An 18,893-nucleotide genomic window follows, 5' to 3' on the forward strand; every position below is an offset into this window, starting at 1 on the left:
CGGGGCCGATGGGCGCCAGAGGAAGCGCGGGGTCGATCCCTGTGGGGTCGGTCTCTGTGGAGTCGGTCCCTCTGGGGTCGGTCCCTGCAGTATCGGTCCCTCCGGGATCGGTCCCTGCAGGGTCTTTCCGCGGGGTCGGTCCCTGCGCCGCCCGCCCGCCCCGGCTCCGGGGTAATCATTAACCGGGCCCCGCCGCCGGCACTGCGCCGCGCATCGCCGCCCGCACTCGCCCGGGACCGGCGGCCGGGCACGCACCGACCCCGCCGCCCGTGCCAGCCCCGGCACCGCCAGGGCACCGCGCCGGGGCCGGCGGCCGCGCAGCCATGGAGGGCGAGGCGAACGGGACTCTGCACACGTCCTGCGGCTCCAGCGAGCCGCCCTACGCGGAGGAGCTTCTCCAGAGTAAGCGTGGGGCGGGAGGAGAGGGGGCTGCCCGCCGGACGCCCGGGAGCGGCTCCTGCCCGGCATCGCCCTCGGCACCCACCCGCGGCGGGATGGAGGGGGCTGGCCCGTCCCCCTGTCCCTGTCCCTGTCCCTGTCCTTCCCCCTGTCCGTGCCCGTACTCCTGTCCCTGTCCCTGCCGTTCCATGCCCCTTCGCCGGTCTTCCCCGGCGAGGAAATCCCCGAGCAGAGGCCGGCATCCGCCTGTCCCGGCCGATCCTGCCCCTGTCTGGGGTCGATGCGGCTCCGGGGCAGGGCGAGAGCCCAGCACGGCCCCAGCCCGGCCCGCGGGTGGCGATGTCACCGAACGGGGCCGCCCGGCACCTGCGGAGCCGAGCGCTGAACCGGCCCCTGGAGCTGCGCCGGGTCTCTGGCTCCGTCCGGTGAGATTTAAGGAGTGGAGATGTCCGCTGAGACATGCAGTGACCCGCCTGCAGCCAAGTCTGCAAGTGCTGAGGTTTTCTGAAGCAGGTTAGGTTAAAGAGGCTGGGGCAGAGTCTCTGCTTTGCCTTCAGATAGGCTGCGGGTCCGGCAGGAGTTAGTACTGATGATGAGCATGAACTTCTCCTAAATTAAACATGACTCCACTGCCGTGCCTTTTTCTGTCTTTGGAAACACATCCCTTGGGAGAAAATTCATTTTAACCATCACTTGTGGGTCAAAGTTGATATCCATACCCAGTGTCAATGGAGACATAAAACCTATCCCCTATGGGTAAATGTTGATATCCATACGCAGCTTTAAGGAAGAAGTAAAAATAATTTTGGTGAAGACATCAAGTTTTATCTCAGGCTAGGTATATCAGGGAATATATATTTATTTTCCTTACATTGTTCGTGTGCCCTACAAAATTCCACTGAGCTTCTTGTAAGTTTGCCTCCATAAGGAAGTTACATGTAACATGCCTATGAACTATAATGGAAGCAGAGAACAAATACTGAGTGAATACATGTTTGCTAGTAGCCTGCCTGGAAAAGTTCCCAGATTATACATTTATTTCTGCTACATATTTACATTCACCTAAGGATATTTGTCCTGGAACTCCCCTTTTCTGAAAGGGACTATGGCATAATGCTTTGAGAAGGTGAAGGCGTATTGTTCCCGCCTACTGTCTGTGGATCCTGGAAAGATTTAGTCATGAACTTCAGTATTTGAATGGTTCTGTGGAGTCAGTGGTCTGCCTGTGTAACTAAGGATGAGTGCAAGTATTTGCAGGAGTGGGGCAAAGAAGCCCCTCAGAGATGGTGTTACATTAATGTCTGAAAAGCTTATGAAATAAATCAGAACTCTCTGCTTTCTTTTCTCTCTCTGCAGGCCTTGACCTAGCAGGGAGATTTCTCTTTGCAACCTTGACTCTGATGGCACTCATTGCCATTCTGGTGTTTATAGAGGAAGCAGTCTACATCTACAAGAAAATCCCCTCCTCCAAAAGATCAATCATAATTTGGATTAATGCTGCAGCTCCAGTAAGTTAACATGGAAACAAGATAAAATTCAATGTTGAAAATAGGGTTTCCCCGAAAATCTACAGGAGCCACATGACCTTTATCTCTGCCCTTCATACAACCTTCCTCCCTTTTCTCTTTAGGTGATCTCTACTACTTCATGCATTGGCATGTGGATTCCTCGTTCAGCAATGTTTACAGATTTCACAGCAGGAATGTGAGTATTCTGTTTGTTTCTAGGTGTTGCTCCAAACTCTGAATTTCTTCCCTTTAAACATCTGCTGCTCTTGGTAACACAATTGTTCTGTAAATTTAACAATTCAGTAATTTTTTTCTATGAGTTGAAATCTCTTGGCAGCTCTTTCCTGGGAGGTGGAAAATGCTGAAACAGTTCCCAGTGCTACAGTGCCCTTGTGTGGGAACATCAGTATGAAGGATCTGTGAGTTCCATGTAACTGATTCCTTGGATTGACAGTCTCTTTGGAGCAGGAGTCTGTCTTTCCTCTCTCTGCATGTCATGTGGAATGAGAGTCTGGCCTGTGACTTCTTCCCTGCACTTTTACAAATGATGAGCCATGGAGGTCTACTATTAATGGTGCCAAGTGAGCCCCCGATGTAAAAATGTAATCAATGTAAAAACGTTCCACAGTTGTCCTGATGAAAGCACTTCATGTGTGAGCATGACAGCTGTGGCATGCACAGAGAAGAAGCAAGAAATGTGGTCCCTGCTTTCTGGAGGTGATGGCACAGCCCTGGTGGGCAGGACCAAGAAGGGACCTGAGCACTCCACATCTGGAGATGAGTAAAAGAGGAGGGACGACACAGTAGTAGGGAATACTGTTGGCATGTGTGCAGGTAGTGCAGATTGCCAGAAACTTTCAACAATCTAGTCCTGTGGCACTTCAAGCATGTTTAAATTCCCTCTTCTCCCTTGCCCAAGCTGCAAGCAGTGCAGCAGAGGACCTCTTTTATTGATTTGATTTGATTTCCACGATTTGCTTTCTTTTTATTGATTTATTGATTTGATTTCCATGTTTGTTGCCATTATCTGTAGTTCCTGGGTAGGGTTGAGAATGTGCAGCAGGGGAATGAGGGAGAGGTGGGGTTGCAGCAATCGGTGCTTTGTCTGCAGAGGAACCACACCCTGCCTGGGCCAGCACATTCAATGATAGCTATTTATATGAACCTAGCCATGTTTGTTGGTTGAAAGCCATGTCTGAGGAGGAAGAGGACTTGTTCTAAAAAGTTCTGACTAGTCAGAACTAGATAACTTATGGAAAAATACAGCCAGAATGACTGGGGCCAGGAAAGCCTGTGCTCTAATGCCAACTCTGCCACCAGCCACCAGAGTGGCTTTGGGGGATTCCACACCCGCTCTGTGCCTCAGTTTATTCCTTTTTCAGTGAGGTTAGGGCTGTTCTGCTCCTCCAAGGTGATGGAAAGCAGAAGGCCTCTCAAAGATAGAGCTAGAATTTTGTTGATTGCAAAGCATAAGGTGTAGAAACCCTGTACACAAGGTGGCACTGGCCTGCACAGGTATATGAGACACACAGGCAAGTTTAAGCTGGAACTCTCTTCCTCTCCTAGATTTTTTGCCATAGTTATCCACAAGTTCCTGATGATGATGATTAAAGAGTGTGGAGGCCAGAAGGTGCTCCTCAGACGGTTTGAAAATGGTCACTTCACCATCAGCACCGGCCCCTGCTGCTGCTGCTGCCTCTGCCTCCCTCGTGTGCCCATCACCAGGTGAGCCTCCCCTTGAACACTGCCCAGCTTCAAAACGGCTGCTGGAATTCAGCCAGCTTGGCAGTGCCAGGATTACAGTAAACCTTCCCAAAAGTCAGTCTCAGGTCATCTCAAGCTGTCTCTTTTAAAGAGTTATCATCTCTTTGGGGCTGTACACCACCAGTAATTTATTTAATTTCTATAACACAGAGGTGTGTGGGAGGAGAAATTTCTACTCTAGAAAACCTAACAATTGACATTTCGGTTTCTTTTCATTCCAGAAGGGAACAAATGTCTTGAGTTTGGGTATTTTTCACAAGCAGAATTGTAAAATGAAGGCTCCCTTGATAGAAAATTTCTCTCACTTAGATAAAATGGAAATGTTTCATTCGGATTTTTACTTTAAAACTACTTGAGATTAAAATAATTTTTAAAACAAAAAGTAGATGTAATTCTTATAAAGCTTTGTTCTCAATGAAATGGCATTGTCTGGTGAGACAAAAGCAGATGTTTTCTTTTTCTAAACTTAGTATTAAAGCATCTTTGAGAAGTGGGGTAAGGATGGTGACCTGCAGGAGCCAATGCACTGTAACATCAACCTGTCCTTTGAGCACTGCCTGGTAGAGCTCCTCCTCTGGTTAGTGTCATCCTGGTCATACAGCATTCCACAGCCTGGAAGCCTCGTGTATTTCCCTGAGCTTTCCTGCTGGCATAGAGCATGAGATTGTTTCTCTCCTTATAAGCAAAATCTGAGGGACTGAACGTACAAAAGAGAGTTTTCTATGAGGATATAGACTTTAGTGTCAGAGGGACCTAGAGGACTTTATGATCTATGTAAAGGAAAGCAACAAAAAGAACACAGCATAGTGGTTTCTGATGCATTTTCAAAAATTCTAATTGTTTATTACAATAATTTCTCCTTAAACTGCCCTTTGGTATTAGAGTCTAAACTTTGGTTTCCATAATTTTATTTTAATAGAGCAACACTAAATATTTACATGGAGGGGGTACCAAGAAAACGAGGTAGTAAACCAATAAAAAAATGTACCTTTGTTTTTTTTCTTCCTATGCCTATCACCCTCTCTATAGCTGGGAGCTTGGGAGAGGATCCTCTACTGTGCCTTCTGTTGTTCAGCCCAGTGGCAATTTATGCAGGATAATGTCAGCTAATACAGATTCATTTCAGGAGCTAGACAGTGCCTACTACAGCTGGCAGGAGGGACAGCTGTCTGTTAAAAAAGAAAAAAAAAATTTTTGCTCTGCAGAGAGCTTAGGCCTCCTTTTACACTGTCTGTACCACTGGGAAACCCATCTGCTATATGCTTCTAGCCTCTAGCCTTTTCCCATTGCAGGGTACCTTTAAAAATATATATATATTGGCAAGCTATATGAGAGAAAAGTCAGTTTCCCATTCCTTCTATAGATTTTTTATGGGAAAACAGGGAGCTACCCCAAGGGATAGATTAATTAAAAAAAAAAAAGTATATATATGCAGTCCTGGGGAACAAGGTACAGATGAGGCAATGTAAGAATCCATGCAATAGGGAGAGCTGTGGCAGCAGAGGTCTGGTGATCAGTAAAGATGGGCCCATGTTAACAAGGGAAAAAACTCGTGGTATTGCAGTGACTGCACTGTTTGTCATCTGTATTATTCTTTAAAGCCCTCTGGAAATAATAAATCCTTGAAAAGGCACACATTAAGTGGCTGGCCCATTGCAGGTCTTTCCACATGTGTTTGTACTGTAGATAATCTTGTAACCACAAGATTAGCTATTTTCATTGAGCAATTCCTGTAATTCCTGGTTCATGGCTATATCCTTTAGCACACTAAATGGCAGCCTGTTGTCTGTGAGACATCTCTGATGGCAGTGTCAAGGGCCCAGGGAACTCCAGTGAAAACAACACCAAAAGTATGGGAAATAATGCTCTGTAACAGACTAAAACATGAGGCAGCTGTAGCAGCTGCAGCTTCTCCTGTGAAAGCTGAAGGAGAGTTCAGGCCAGTCAGCTTTCATGCCCTCTGTTAGAAAGTTCATCTGCCCCTTTCCTGGTGGCCTTTAGTGCCAGGCTGTGTTCTGGACTCACTTTATACTGACAGAAGTGAAGGAATCCTGGGCAGTCCTGCTGGCCTTGTGCAATTTACTGAGTGAGAGCCTTTTCCTTCCTTCTGTTACACCACAGAGGAGCAAACTCAGATGTTTACATGGTACTCTTCATGCTGCACTGGAAAACCAGCAGTCCTTTCACCTAAGTCTGTGTGATTCCACACAGGAATCCACAGGATTAGGAAGTGGCTGGAACAGGCTGATTTGTCCAATTTCATGGGAGAACTGAAATAATAAGGCAACAAGGCAAGAGCAAATGGCATCATTGTTCAGAAACCGGTTATGCAGCTACTGTCTCCCTGGCTGGCTTCAGAGAAGAGAAAGACATCACGTTTTGCCCAGCTCTGGTTAGCAGTACTTGCTTGCAGAGCAGGAAAAATACTATTTTTGTAGAGACTTTATTAAATAAACATTGGGATAATCTTGGAAATATTTTCTAATCTTGAAGCTGTTCCTCCCCAGATTTTAGCCACTGCTATAGGAGTGGAAATGTTTTGCAGTTGATAGTATCCAGAAAATGTTATTAAGGCTGCTAATACGATCTTGGCCTATCTAATTTATTTGTTGTTTATTTTTTTTTGGCCAGGAAAACCCTCTTTTGGCTGAAGCTGAGCACCTTTCAGTTTGCTGTCTTTCGGCCTGTGCTTGTATTTTTATCAATAGTGCTTTGGGCTAATGACAATTACGCCCTATACAATGTAAGTAACTATTTTAATCAGAGAAGGTCCTCAAAATCCATAGGTTTCAGGGCTGATGTAACTATCTTAGCCTACAAATAAACTGTGAAATCTGGGACCACTTCCAAGTGAGTCCTTCCTGTATTCTTTTGAGACCAGAAGCATATAATTTCTGCTTTCCCTGACTCTCTTGGAAAGAAATTGGGCATCAAGGGGGTTGGGCATCAGATTATGCTCCAATACATTTCCCAGATTTTATGGTTAGAATAGCAGGACTGCAAGTTGCCCTGTGGGATGTATCTGCCCTGTGTTTTGTAAGGAACAGCCTTAAGAAAAAAATGTATGTACTGGCATGTCAACAGGAAGCCTAATTCTATGTTTTTCAGCAAGTCATGGTGATTTTTATATCTGTGCAAAATGAAAGGATAGAACTGTACTTCTGCTTTGTGCCATGCAACTTGTAACCTGCAAGATGATGGAGAAATCTCTATCTGATAATAATTTGGCACCTCTTGGATAACTCAGACTGAAAGTAATATTTTTGTTGTTGTTTCATGGTATAAAATGAATGACCCATCTGAGATGTCAGGCTGAACATGCTCTCATGAGCTGTTGAGCATTGTGAGGTGCTGCTGGTCTCTGAAAAGGCACACACTCCATGGCTGGAAATTGCACCATTGAGGAGTTGTCACTTGGCACCTCCCCAGGCTGAACACATCTCTGTGTTGGTGCCTGCAGGAGGAGAGCCTGTGCCCACACTCCCGTTGGTACTGGGCAGTTTCCTCATGCAAAACCCAGCAACTGCTGCTGTAGCTTTCATGGAGACAGAAACAAGTATTATAACTTGTTCACAAGTTCTTCCTGGAAACAGTAAAGTAAAGTTCTATAAGGTTGTGTGATTTGCTTCTCAGTTGTCTCCCAAAGGACCTGCACTATGGATCAGCTGCTTGGTTGGTGCCCTCACCCTTTTTGCTCTGTGGGCAGTAGGAATCATGTTTCGAAAAGTTAGGATTCTCCTTAAGTGTAAGAACATTATCCCAAAGTTTGCTCTTTATCAGGTGAGAACTTTAATATTTCTGGTAAGAATTTCTATTAACTGCTGATACTACTCTGCCTCTCTAGTTCTTACTCCTTTGTTGAAAATTTATGGTATTTTTTCCCATTAAACACACTGTGCAAAGCCATATTTTTACCTGATTAAAGCTGCATCCGTTTGAAGCCCTCTCCTTGGCTGCTGTTCAGTTTCACTTTGAGCCAATTTACGTCTAGTCCCTCAGGAGTGCTGGAGATGTGAAAGCCATGTAAAATCTATTTTAATCAGAAATCACAACAGCACTTTCTGTGGGGCTTGAAGGAAGCCTTGTACATGTGGTATCCTGAAATGCAATATTGAAGGGCTGGTGTGTACCTCAGAGAGGATATGTTGCATTGTGCAGGTGGCTGTTGTTTGAACTGTTTCAGCATTCCACAATATGCTGTTTTAACACTATTTTTCTTGGCCATTCTGCACTTCAGAATTAGATAATAGTGAATCATTACATAGGTAAGGAACAGAACCACACAGGTTAGATTGAAAAGGCACAGGGACAAGGCCACCCTCTTCCACATCACTCTGAATAGAGTCCAGCAGAATCCAGGACATACATCAAGGCTGGTCCACTGAGGTTAGGTAAATTATTAAGCACTTATAAAGGCAATAAACAGGATGGTCACACCTGCAAAGCTGTGTTGGGGTGAATTCAGGTTCAGGATGGCAAACTGTTGATGTGAGGGTTAAGACTCAGGCAGTTCCACCAGCAGCTACAGAGGCATTTGGATAACTCATGGCAGTGAAGGTTTGGCTCAGTGTAATGTGATGTGCAAGGGGTGGTTGCTGAACTCAAGCTGTGAAGAGTCCCTCATACCTTCTGGCAAAGAAGCCAGTCTCATATCATTTGGGGACACTACATCTCCCTGCTGTGGCAAAAAGAGAAGACAACAGGAAAAATGTGCTTTGAGTCTTTCTTCCATTAAGGAAGAACATAAGCTCATGGGTCAAATTAACTGTAATTTTTTAAACATTTTTACCAATTATTCAGAACTCAGTATTATTAGAAATCCCTGCTGGGAGGTCTGTGTATAATGTACCTCCCAAATGAAGGGCTGAGGAGAAATACTTTTCAAGTCCAGGATTAATATAAAACTTCTATTCAGAGCAATACCATCCTGACCTTAAGATGAATTCTGCAGAATGGCAGGCACCCTGCTGGTAGATGGGGGGAAAGGGAGGGCAAGCAAGGAGAAATGAGGCAAAAGAGGTTCTGTTATTAAAGCAGAATTGTTGTGTGAACTATAAAGCCCTTTCTGGTAGCTAAGGCATTTTTTTTCACTTTCTGGTGCAGTTTATTGTCATTCTGAACCACCTGCAGATCACTATTATCAACATGCTCGCTACACAAAAAATCATTCCCTGTGCTCCACCACTCTCCTCTACAGTAAGAGGATCATGTAAGTTTTTTGGGGAAAGAATGTTCTTCATTTACTTATAAAAGTACCAGTTCAATGTATATAATGGCAGTCTCTGGTGTTTTCCCAAAATACAAATTTCATGGTATCACTACCTCTTGGAGAATCTCATTTTTTAATTCAAAAACAAGAACAGAAGTTTTATAGCTGTCATGGTCACAGAGAACAACTTGATTATGAGAAGAGCTGGAGTCAGAAATGAGAGGAAAAGAAATCAACCTGCATAATTACTGTTAAATCTCTTGCGTTTGGATGCTTTTTGATGGACAATACTGGAATTCTGTAACTGATGTCGTTGCTGTGTACGAGAGACATGGGGACAGGATGATAGAGTTTGTTCCTTTTGCACAGGTGAAAATTAATAAGCCAATTACTCATTTTTTGTCTTTTGGGGGCTTTTCTTTCTCTCCCTTTTTCTTTTTTTTGGCAGATATAGCCCATCAGCTACTCATTATGGAAATGTTTCTGATAACTGTAATCTCAAGGGTGTTCTATCGGAGAAAATACCATGACCTAGAGCCCCCAGAGTGTGTGGCTGAAGAGCCTGGGGACAAGAAGCAGACTCCTAAGATTATCCTGAATGGTGCAGTTGTTGAAGATGGATTGCCAAAGGTTTAGAAGCCTCCTATGCTCCTATTATGCAGGAACTGTAAGATCGACTTCAGGAACTTGTATATTCTTGCACCAAAAATAGCCACTGTCCATGCTGGAACAACTTCTGGCATAAATGCCTGTGAGCTACAGTACTGAAAGGACCAGTAAAGATAATCCTGTTGATTCTCCAACAATGTATGCATGATGTGAGTCTTTTCACACCATGTAATTTACTAAGATTTGATACCATTTTATACTGTCATTGAGCACATGATGGTGCCAAACTGTCTTACAATGTGATTTTATTTTATTTTTTATTGATTAGAATGGCTATGATTTTGAGTTAATTCAGAGTGATTATTTTTCATTTTTTTTTACTTTTAAAATTTTTTTCACCCTGGGTTGTTGTCATATGTCCAACACAGCATTTTTCCATTCTTCCTCCATCACAATAGATCATCTCTCACACTACACCATGAGCTCACCATGGCTAATTCTGATCAGTACATACAGTCTCATATGTTTGTTCTGAAATCCCCAAATCCATGTGGGCTCTCCACCTACAGAAACAATGATCTCTCTAGAGCAAGACTTTTTACATTCCTTGGCAATGCACCTCCTAAATTGGTAAATACACAGTTACTGTTTGTAAATATGTCAACTGTTCTCCCTGTGGAGAGCAGGTTCTCTGTCAGTGGCCTGGAAAAGGGAAGTAGGAGTTAGAGTCTGAGATGTCTTCTGCCAATGGTCCCTGGTGTTACATGGTGCTTTGGTTCCCTATTTGGAAAATGGGGATAATGATACTCAGGATCCTTGCACTAACAGGGTCTGTGAGGATGGGAGTGGCTGAAAGGACTATTGGGGGTGCTTTCACCAGCCAGCTGACCACAAGCCAGCATGTCCCCAGGTGGCCAAGAAGGCCAATGGCACCTGGCATGTATTAACAAGAGTGTGGCCAGCAGGACAGGGCAGGATTGTCCCACTGGTGAGACCACACTTCAAATTTTTTGTTTGGGCTTGGGCCTCTCATGACAAAAAGGACATTGAGGTGCTGGAGTGTGTCCAGAGAAAGGCAAGAGAACAAAGCTAGGCAGACAGAGTCACAGTATACTGGGTTGGAGGAGACTTTTGAAGGTCTCCCAGCCCCTGCAGTGAACAGGGCATTTTCACCTAGATCAGGTTGCTCAGAGTCTCAGCCAACCTGACTTTGAATGTTTCCAGGGATGGAGCATCTGCACCTCTCTGGTCCACCCATTCCATTAGTTTGTACCTCCCACTTATAAAATTTCTTCCTTACATCTAGTCTAAATCTATGCTCTTGTAGTTGAAAACCTTTATCCCTTGTCCTGTTGCAACAGACCCTGCTAAAAAGAGTCTTTCTTGCAGTCCCCTCTAGGTACTGGAAGGGCACAATAAGATGGTCTCTTCCCAGAACCTTCTCTTCTGCAGGCTGAACATCTCCCTCAGCCTGTCTTCATAGGCTGAAGTGCTCCAGCCCTGTCATCATTTCTGTGGCCCTTCTCTGGACCCATTCCAACACACAGTAGGGCTTTATTTACAGCTTACATTGAATTAAAACATTGCATTCAGTTTGGGAGTTGGTGGGAAATTAAACATTCTGAAAACAACTGGTGAACCACTTGAAGTAGAAATTTGGGCTGACTGAAAATGTTTTCTTCTTTCTGATTGAGATCAGAAACGATATTTTCTTTAACAACTGAAGGATTCCATTATAGCAGAAAACTTGAATTATTTTCGTTTTTAAATGGTTGACACAATTTTTATATTTAATCTTTTTTTCTAAGTAGGCAGTCTGGGAAATTAATACAGATTCTTGAACTGCATTAATTTGAGAGAATCTGCACTTTTCCCTTGAAAGATAATTTATGTGAAGATTTTTACTCTGCATTAGAGTGCATTAGAATTAACTGGGATCAGCTAACTTATTCTCAACATGAGAAATCTTCTTAATGTATTTTAACATTATGACTGTTAGCATATTCCTGATGTTGCTTTGTATCAGTGTAATCTAGGCCACAAGTACATACATAGGTTTGAAGAGCAATACTGAATTTCATAACAGCATTGGGGTGGTTGGCTGCGAGTTCAATCAGCTTCAAAATTGGAAAATAAAATATTTTTGATTGGTAAGGCATCTTTGTGTTTTCTGTAGCAGTTCTGCAAGGAAATGCTTTGATGGGTGGGATCTGTGGCATGGAAAAGCAGATCCATGTGCTGTAGCATGGAGAGTGCATTTGAAAACAGATGGAGTGTGTGAGAAGTGGCGTCTGAAGGTCCAGAGTAGGCTGCTGGGCCACAGCAAAAGTCTTCACTCGTCACTGTTGGGCTGCTGTCTGTCATGTCTCTGCAGTGCCTGCTAAATATATCTCATAAATATCAGTGTGGGCCTGATTTAGCCACAGGTATCACTAGCTATTATGCTTTTGGGTAGTTATTTAATACTTGTTGTGACCTTCATCTGACATATTTCAGCAATAAGGTGTGCTGTGTGATTGTCAAGCAGACTTTGGATTTGGCAGCAAATCTGTTTACTATGCACAGTCACAGAGATCTCATACCAAACATCACTTACTTACACAGAAGCCCTTTCAGAGCAAAATTAGATATATATTTTCTTAAATACATGCATAAGAGCTTTCCTGAGTTACAGTTTATGTGACTGTAGCAGAATGTGTGGGCCTTATTGTTACAAATTTTTTTTTATATATATTTAATTAAGACTTTCTTGCCCTCCTCTGGCTCAGACCAATAGCTGTGTCCTGCCTAATGGAAGTGCCTGGGGGCCTCCGTTGCAGGGCTTTAATTCAGGTACTCTTGAAATGAAAACATTGCAAGTCACCACCTCCAAGCTGGACCTTAATCAGTCTGGGGATGGAAAAACAAAACAGAGAGCCAGAATTTCCTCTAGTCTCAGCTCTGATAACCATCCCTTTCAGGTCACTTTCAACTACGTGTTTGTGATTGAAGTATTTGAAAACAGTTGACAAGAGCTAAAGATAAATTTCACAACTCGCTTACATCTGTAGTAAAGTAATAAATGTTAGAGTGAGTGCATAATCTTTATGCCCTGTTTGCCTGGGATTGTCGTGTGAGGAAGGGTAAAGGTAATATTATCAGTGTTTTCTGTGATTAACACATGAAACAGAGATAAGCATACACAGAGGTGTGTGATTGAGGATTAAGAGGCTTCAGGCACGTGGAAGTAATTCATTAGAACGTGGGAAAAGATGAGTCATATGCTTTGGGTGTCCATGTGCTAAAGATGCAGGCAGGAGGGTGAGCTCTGGCCCTGGAATCTCCTGGAAGGTCCTGTAGGGGCACACAGCTCACACACAGGGGGGAAATCTCTAACACCTGTAATGCTGCAGGAGTGCATTGGTAACAGAAGCTGCTCCCCGCTCTTCTTTTCCACCTGTCCTTCAAGCTGTTAATTTTAAAGCAGCAGTAGCTGAATCCCTCCTGTTTCAGAAGACTGCAGTGTGGGCTCCTGCTGGCTGCAGCATGGGCAGTGCTGGAACCCTGCAGAGGCTCCCTCAGAACCCTTGAAAGGCAAGGCTTGCCCTGCCTTTGTGTTTCTCATGTCTCAGGCCTCATGCCTTAATACCCCGAGGATGTGTTTCAGGAGTTAAGAGGGTGCTCTGCTGGCTATAGATCTTCTTATCCCTACATCCCACCCTGCAATTGTCCTGTCTTCTCCTTCACTCTTGCCTCTGCTTTGTTCTCCCTTGTTTGAGAAAAAATCCTGTGGGTACCCATCAGGGAGGATGTGTAAGGGTGCAGGCTCATGCCTGCAGACCCAGGACAGCTAGAGCCTACTTTCTATGCAATGTCTGTTCCCAAAGAAAAGCCAAGGAAAAATACCCGCAGCAATAGTTGTGATCCTATGGTTCCCAGAACTAGAGCAGGGGGAAGAATTTTGGTAACATTATTAAGCTCTTATAGAGTGTCCAAAGCAGGGCAGTGAGGATGGTGAGGGGCCTTGAGGGGAAGACACAGGAGGAGGGGCTGAGGGCACTGGGTCTGCTCACCCTGGAGGAGACTGAGGGGAGACCTCACTGCAGTCACAACTTCCTCCTGAGGGGAAGAGGAGGGACAGACACTGATGTCTTCTCTCTGGTGACAGTGTCAGGACCTGAGGGAATGGCCTGAAGTGTGTCAGGGGAGGTTTAGGTTGGATATCAGGAAAAGGTTCTTCACCCAGAGGGTGTGTGGGCACCTGGAACAGATCCCCATGGAAGTGATCACAGCACCAACCCTGACAGAGTTCAAGAAACATTTGGACAACACTCTCTCAAGGCACAGGGTGTGATTCTTGGGGATGTCCTGTCTAAGGCCAGGAGCTGGATTTGATTGTGGGAAGCTAGGCTGAAAGGATAGTGCAGGAGGCAATCTTTCCCAATGACTTGCAGTTGAACTGATTACCAAGGAGTGGAATCATCTGTGCCTGCCCAATCAGTTGGGGGATATAAAAGAGTGGATTAGCTGGCCACCAGTTACAGGCACTTGCAGGTGGAGCTTGAGAATGAGACTCTTCTGGAGTAAGAGCAGGTAAGGGACATGCAGTTGTGCAAGGGACAGATGTGGTGAGAAGATGTTGTGTGAGGGACAGACAGGGTTAAGCAGCCAGGAAAGGGACAACTTGGGTTTAGCCAGTCATGCAGAATGAAAGGAGGCATCAGTACTGTGTGAAGCTGTCTATAAGAAAAGGAGTTAGTTACCTGAGAGAGCTCTATGAAAGAAGGAGAGTTCTAAAGAAAGAAGTTTGTTAAGAGAAGAAGGCATGTAGTGATGCCTTAGTAGAGTTTGCTACTCTGAGAGTTGGTGATACCAGCCATGTCCATCTCAACATAATTGTAACACTTGATGATCCTGCTGCATCCCTTCCACCTCAGCACGTTCTGTGATTCTGTTGGAATACAATCAATGGCAAATAGGACAAGTTAGGGCACAGGTAGACTTAGTGTAAGCAGCAGAAAAGCCCTGAAGACTCACGGATAACAGAGAAGACAGCAGTCATTTGCTACTCACCTAAGGCAAATGCTAGAATAGGTCTGTTGCAACAACTCCACCTATTCAATAATTTGAGGCATTTGGCTTCCTTATCCTTTCAAAAAAAAGCCTGACTGCTGCTTTTGCTGACGGCCATTCACCTGTTTCTTCATGACAGCTCATGAATCTACTTGCACCTCCTTAGCTCCCAGGTAAAATGAAAGACTATTTTTAGGACTCAGTTTTTGGGGGAAGAGGGTTATATACAAAGTGTTAGCTAGGTGATTCTAACAGCTGTCTAAATCAACATGATCATCTCTGTTTTAGCAGAAGGGAACTAAAGCAGGGAAATCTAGAGGTCTGTCTCTCTACATTGTGCTGGTTGACAGTATGAAGATAAAGCAATAGACTGAAAGAGCTCAAAACCTATTTTTGCAAAATATTCTTTTTCTTTCTCCCCATTTTTCTATTTGTTGCCATTTCTTTGCATGCAAAAGAAGTTTGTTCCACCTATACTGATACCACTTCCTGAGAAATAATTGAGCAATTAGTGTGCTGCTTAAGTCTCAGAATAGCCTTTAGTGTTCTTCAAATAAGGAAAATAAATCCCTACTGTGGAAAGTGCACTAAAAAACAGGAAGATTTTAGTCAATAACTTTGACATTTTTGTGGGAGAAATCAGACAAATTTTGACAATATTTTGGATGGTTTTGGTCAGTTGCAAGGAGAGCGAATCCTCCAAAGGCAACTTCCTTTCCATTTGCAGGTGTCTTTTCCCTTCACATCTACACCTTGGCCCCATTCTCTAAGACCTAACTGCCCAACATCCCTTATGCAGGTAGGATCACATCATATGTAGAGAACTAGTGGTAGGATAAAATTACTTTTGTTTCCTTTAATGCAATTTAGCTGCTGAAAAGTGCCAGTCTCCCCTCTAGAGAGTCAGGCATCAGGTCACAGATGTCACCTGGGGACCAAGGAACAGTTTCCATACAAATTGGTGCAGACATCTTGGAGAGCTGCTAAGCTCTGAGAGTGCTGCCAGACATTCTGCAGAGCCATAGGGAGAAAGGGAAGGTTGCAGTCAAGGGGCAGAGTATTGACACAGACAATTAGCAGCTCAAGGGTTCTCAATGAGGAAAAAACACAAAAAGCACTCAGTACTCTGTAGAAGTAAAACCAAGTAGCCCAATAATAGCAGCTAAGCAATGTCAAGGCTCAGCCCTCTCCAAGCAGCCACAGAGGCCAACCCTTCCCTTCTTGGCTGGAGCAGCCCTGCCTGCTCTGGTGCCTTATCAAGGGTGGCAAGCACCTTAGCTTGTTAGCTCTACCCACATCTTGTGCATATTGACTGATAGATCATAAGTTTAACTCTCTTAAGCTGTGAAATCCATTTTGCTGAGGCTTGGTACCTAACAAAAGGGAGAGCTGTTCAGCATAGGCAGTACCTCCTCATCTATCACCCTTAGCAAATCCCTGCCTTAAGAGACAAAGCAGGAGCTAGAAACAGTATGGCAACAATGTTTGAATTGTATTAATCCTTTATTGCCAATTACTGAAAAACGTGAGTTTTTCAGTGTCTCCCTGTAACCTTGTCATACACAGCCAGCAAAGGGTGTGAGCTAATTGTTAAATTCAGTTCAACAAGTTCCTCATTAGGGTGAAATTACCTGAGTTTGAAATCTGCTAATTTTCCAATCAGGGTGAGTGTTTGCACTTGTGATTTGGAAATAATTAACACATGGTATAACATCAAAACCTATGTAAAGGCTAATGGTAGAAGGACTAATTTCCTTGGCATGAAAGTGGTGTGCTTGGTTTCCCTAGAGTTCTATTACTCTTCTTTCAGTATTGGTATCTGCTGTGTAAGATGTTCTTATATTTACTTAGACTGTTTCTCCCTAGGGTTATACTTTTTAATGAGAATTTTGAAGAATTAAACCATTATCTTCCAGGATTGTGGGTATTTTTTAAAACTTGAAATGTGCTGTATTTCTTTCTTCTTCCTCCTGTTAATGCAGGCTTTCCTAGAACTAGTCGTTTCTATTTTCCCTAAAGGGAGACAATGAACTGATTAGAGCTTTAACCTGAGTTCTGCCAACTTTCAAATGCACCTTCTTAGGGCATCCATGTTCTGATCCTTCAGAGCATTCCTAGGGATGCAAATGCCCTGTAGTAATTAGAAATAAAGCATGTCCAGGTAGGACAGTTACTTAGGAAAGCAGTTGTGTACATGGGTGAAACATACGTAGTTGGAAAACACACATTTTCTACCTTAGTTTCAGCAACTCTGAATTCTAACATCCTCATATAGCTCATATATGTATAGCTGATACAGTTGGTCAGCATGGTGCTAATAATGCCAAGGTTGTGGCTTTGATCCCTGTGTGGGCTATTCACATAAGAGTTGGACTTAATAGCCTTTGTGGGTCCCTTTCAACTCAATATGTTATGTGACTATGTATGATTGGATAACAGTAGCTGGTATAAACCAGGTATTTTTTTCTGGTAAATGATGCTACCCTTGCAGCTTAGAGCATGGCACTAGGACAACTCAGTGCATTAGTGACCTGTCACTGCAGGGCTCGAAAAGGAGAGGAATGACTTTAGTCTTTGGTAGCCAACTCCACCCAAGTGTTAGTCCTGGTGTGAGTGCGCTGTGGCTATGACAAGCAGGGTGTGAAGTGAAAGTACAGACAAGCAGCAGAGCCCTCTCCATGTGAGCAGGCAGCCCACCAGAGGTGCAGTGTCAGCCAGGGCAGCAGTGGCACAGAGCGTGGTATGTGAGCTCTGCTTGCCTATGACTGGCATTGCTTTTTCTCACAGTATTGCCTTTTAACTCTGAAGAGCCCCAATAGAGCCTCTCACAAAAAAGAAAGCCATCAAAAGTAGGGAAGTTTTAAGTGGCATCTGATCTCCCAAAGCTTTGTCAAGCAGCGTTCTTTAGCAGAAGGGCTGCCTCGAGAAGCCCTGGGACAGAAATGTGGCTCTTTCTGGGCAGCTCTGTCTTCTTGCTTGTGCACAGATATCTATGGCAACTGTTTGCACTGAGATAGGAATTGTGTTCCAGGTTCTTATGAGTCAGCTCTCGGGAATTCCCTCACTGGCATAGTATCTCTGACTTAGGTAACATGTTTTGAACGTTTCCAGTACCATAATTGTTCAGAGCTTTCTCCTCTCAATTCATGTTTTGATGAATGTAAATGGAGTTTGCTTTTCCTCTTTCATAGAGGAAGCATTTGTGATTTGTGTCCATGTCCATTCACGCTGGCCAGAACTGCTACACAGAGGTGGTAGGGATTTGCATTTTCATGCAAGTAGATGACTTCTTTTTTTGCTCAGTTTTGCTTTTTATAGCTCATTGCTTATGAACTACTATTGCTTGTGAAATTCTGGGCTGCAAGTCTCATATCCCTTTTTCTAGTGCTCTGTTTCTGTTTACCTGCCTACTTTTGTTCATGACATCAGCTGCTGTGGCTTCTGTGCCTCAAAAGAAATTGTTTGCCTCTGATCTGGTTGCTTTGGTTATGGGCAATATCTTCTAAATCAAATACCCAGAGCTATGAGACCATCTTCTTTTCGACCTCTTGTGTCAAGCATCCCCACACTGCTTGTATTTAATGTGGTAAAAAGAGCATGGCCAATTGAGTTAGAGGGGCTAATACATTAACACTCATGATTTAGATTGGAAATGATTGCTTATTTTCCTGAATCTATTTGTTTTCCCTATGCACCTTACTTCTGCTTTTAAAAAGGTTGAATTTCAAGTTCTGGTGAAGTAATGTTGGCCATTCCACTCTGGTTCTTACTGAGCAGCTATTGTGTTACAAAAGACACACCTGGCAACTTGGGGATAATTTTTCCTGCCGTGCCAGCTGCCTTGGGAGCTGCTGAAGAACCCACACTGTATAAGGAAGGAAGATCAAAGCCTTTAGGTAGTCTGGCAGAATAAGTCCTGCCTGTTGTCTGCCTGGGAATGATGTTAGGAGATGAAACTTAACCAATAGGTTTTTTTCTCTTATCCTTTTGGTTACATGCTGCTTTCTACTAGGCAACCTCTTCTTTCATGCTTCTTCCTCCCTTTGAAATTCACTTATTTGAGACCCAAACATTGCAGTCTCCTGCCCCAGACCACCTGGGGAAAATGGCCCTTACTGAAATGGGCGATGTCTGCCGAAGTCCCCTTGTGAGATACTACTTTGTTTGGCTGCCTGAAGGGGGCCCAAGGCAGCTCTGAGCCCCCAGGTAAGTGACTGTGAGTTTAAGATGGTCTTTGCTGTCAGTATAATTATGTGTCAGCAAACCAGATGGCTTCTGGAAGCTGATAGTAGTCTCAAGCCATTCTCTGCTTTTAATATAAATTGCCCTGTTGTTTAGTGCAGGCCCAGCAG

At 44.0% G+C, this 18,893-nt stretch overlaps 1 protein-coding gene across 1 annotated transcript; it reads left to right on the top strand.

The window, feature by feature from the left end:
• The first annotated feature begins 323 nt into the window (after positions 1 to 323).
• Positions 324 to 11,636, top strand: LOC106855229 (organic solute transporter subunit alpha-like). Its single transcript, XM_014879708.2, has 8 exons — positions 324 to 402; positions 1,756 to 1,907; positions 2,030 to 2,103; positions 3,474 to 3,632; positions 6,303 to 6,414; positions 7,305 to 7,451; positions 8,775 to 8,880; positions 9,329 to 11,636. The coding sequence occupies exons 1-8, from the start codon at positions 324 to 326 to the stop codon at positions 9,514 to 9,516; spliced, it is 1,017 nt and encodes a 338-aa protein (XP_014735194.1). The 3' UTR covers positions 9,517 to 11,636.
• The last annotated feature ends 7,257 nt before the right edge of the window (positions 11,637 to 18,893 follow it).

This window comes from Sturnus vulgaris, chromosome 2 (genome assembly GCF_052056855.1).
Source record: "Sturnus vulgaris isolate bStuVul1 chromosome 2, bStuVul1.hap1, whole genome shotgun sequence".
Lineage (NCBI taxonomy): Eukaryota > Metazoa > Chordata > Aves > Passeriformes > Sturnidae > Sturnus > Sturnus vulgaris.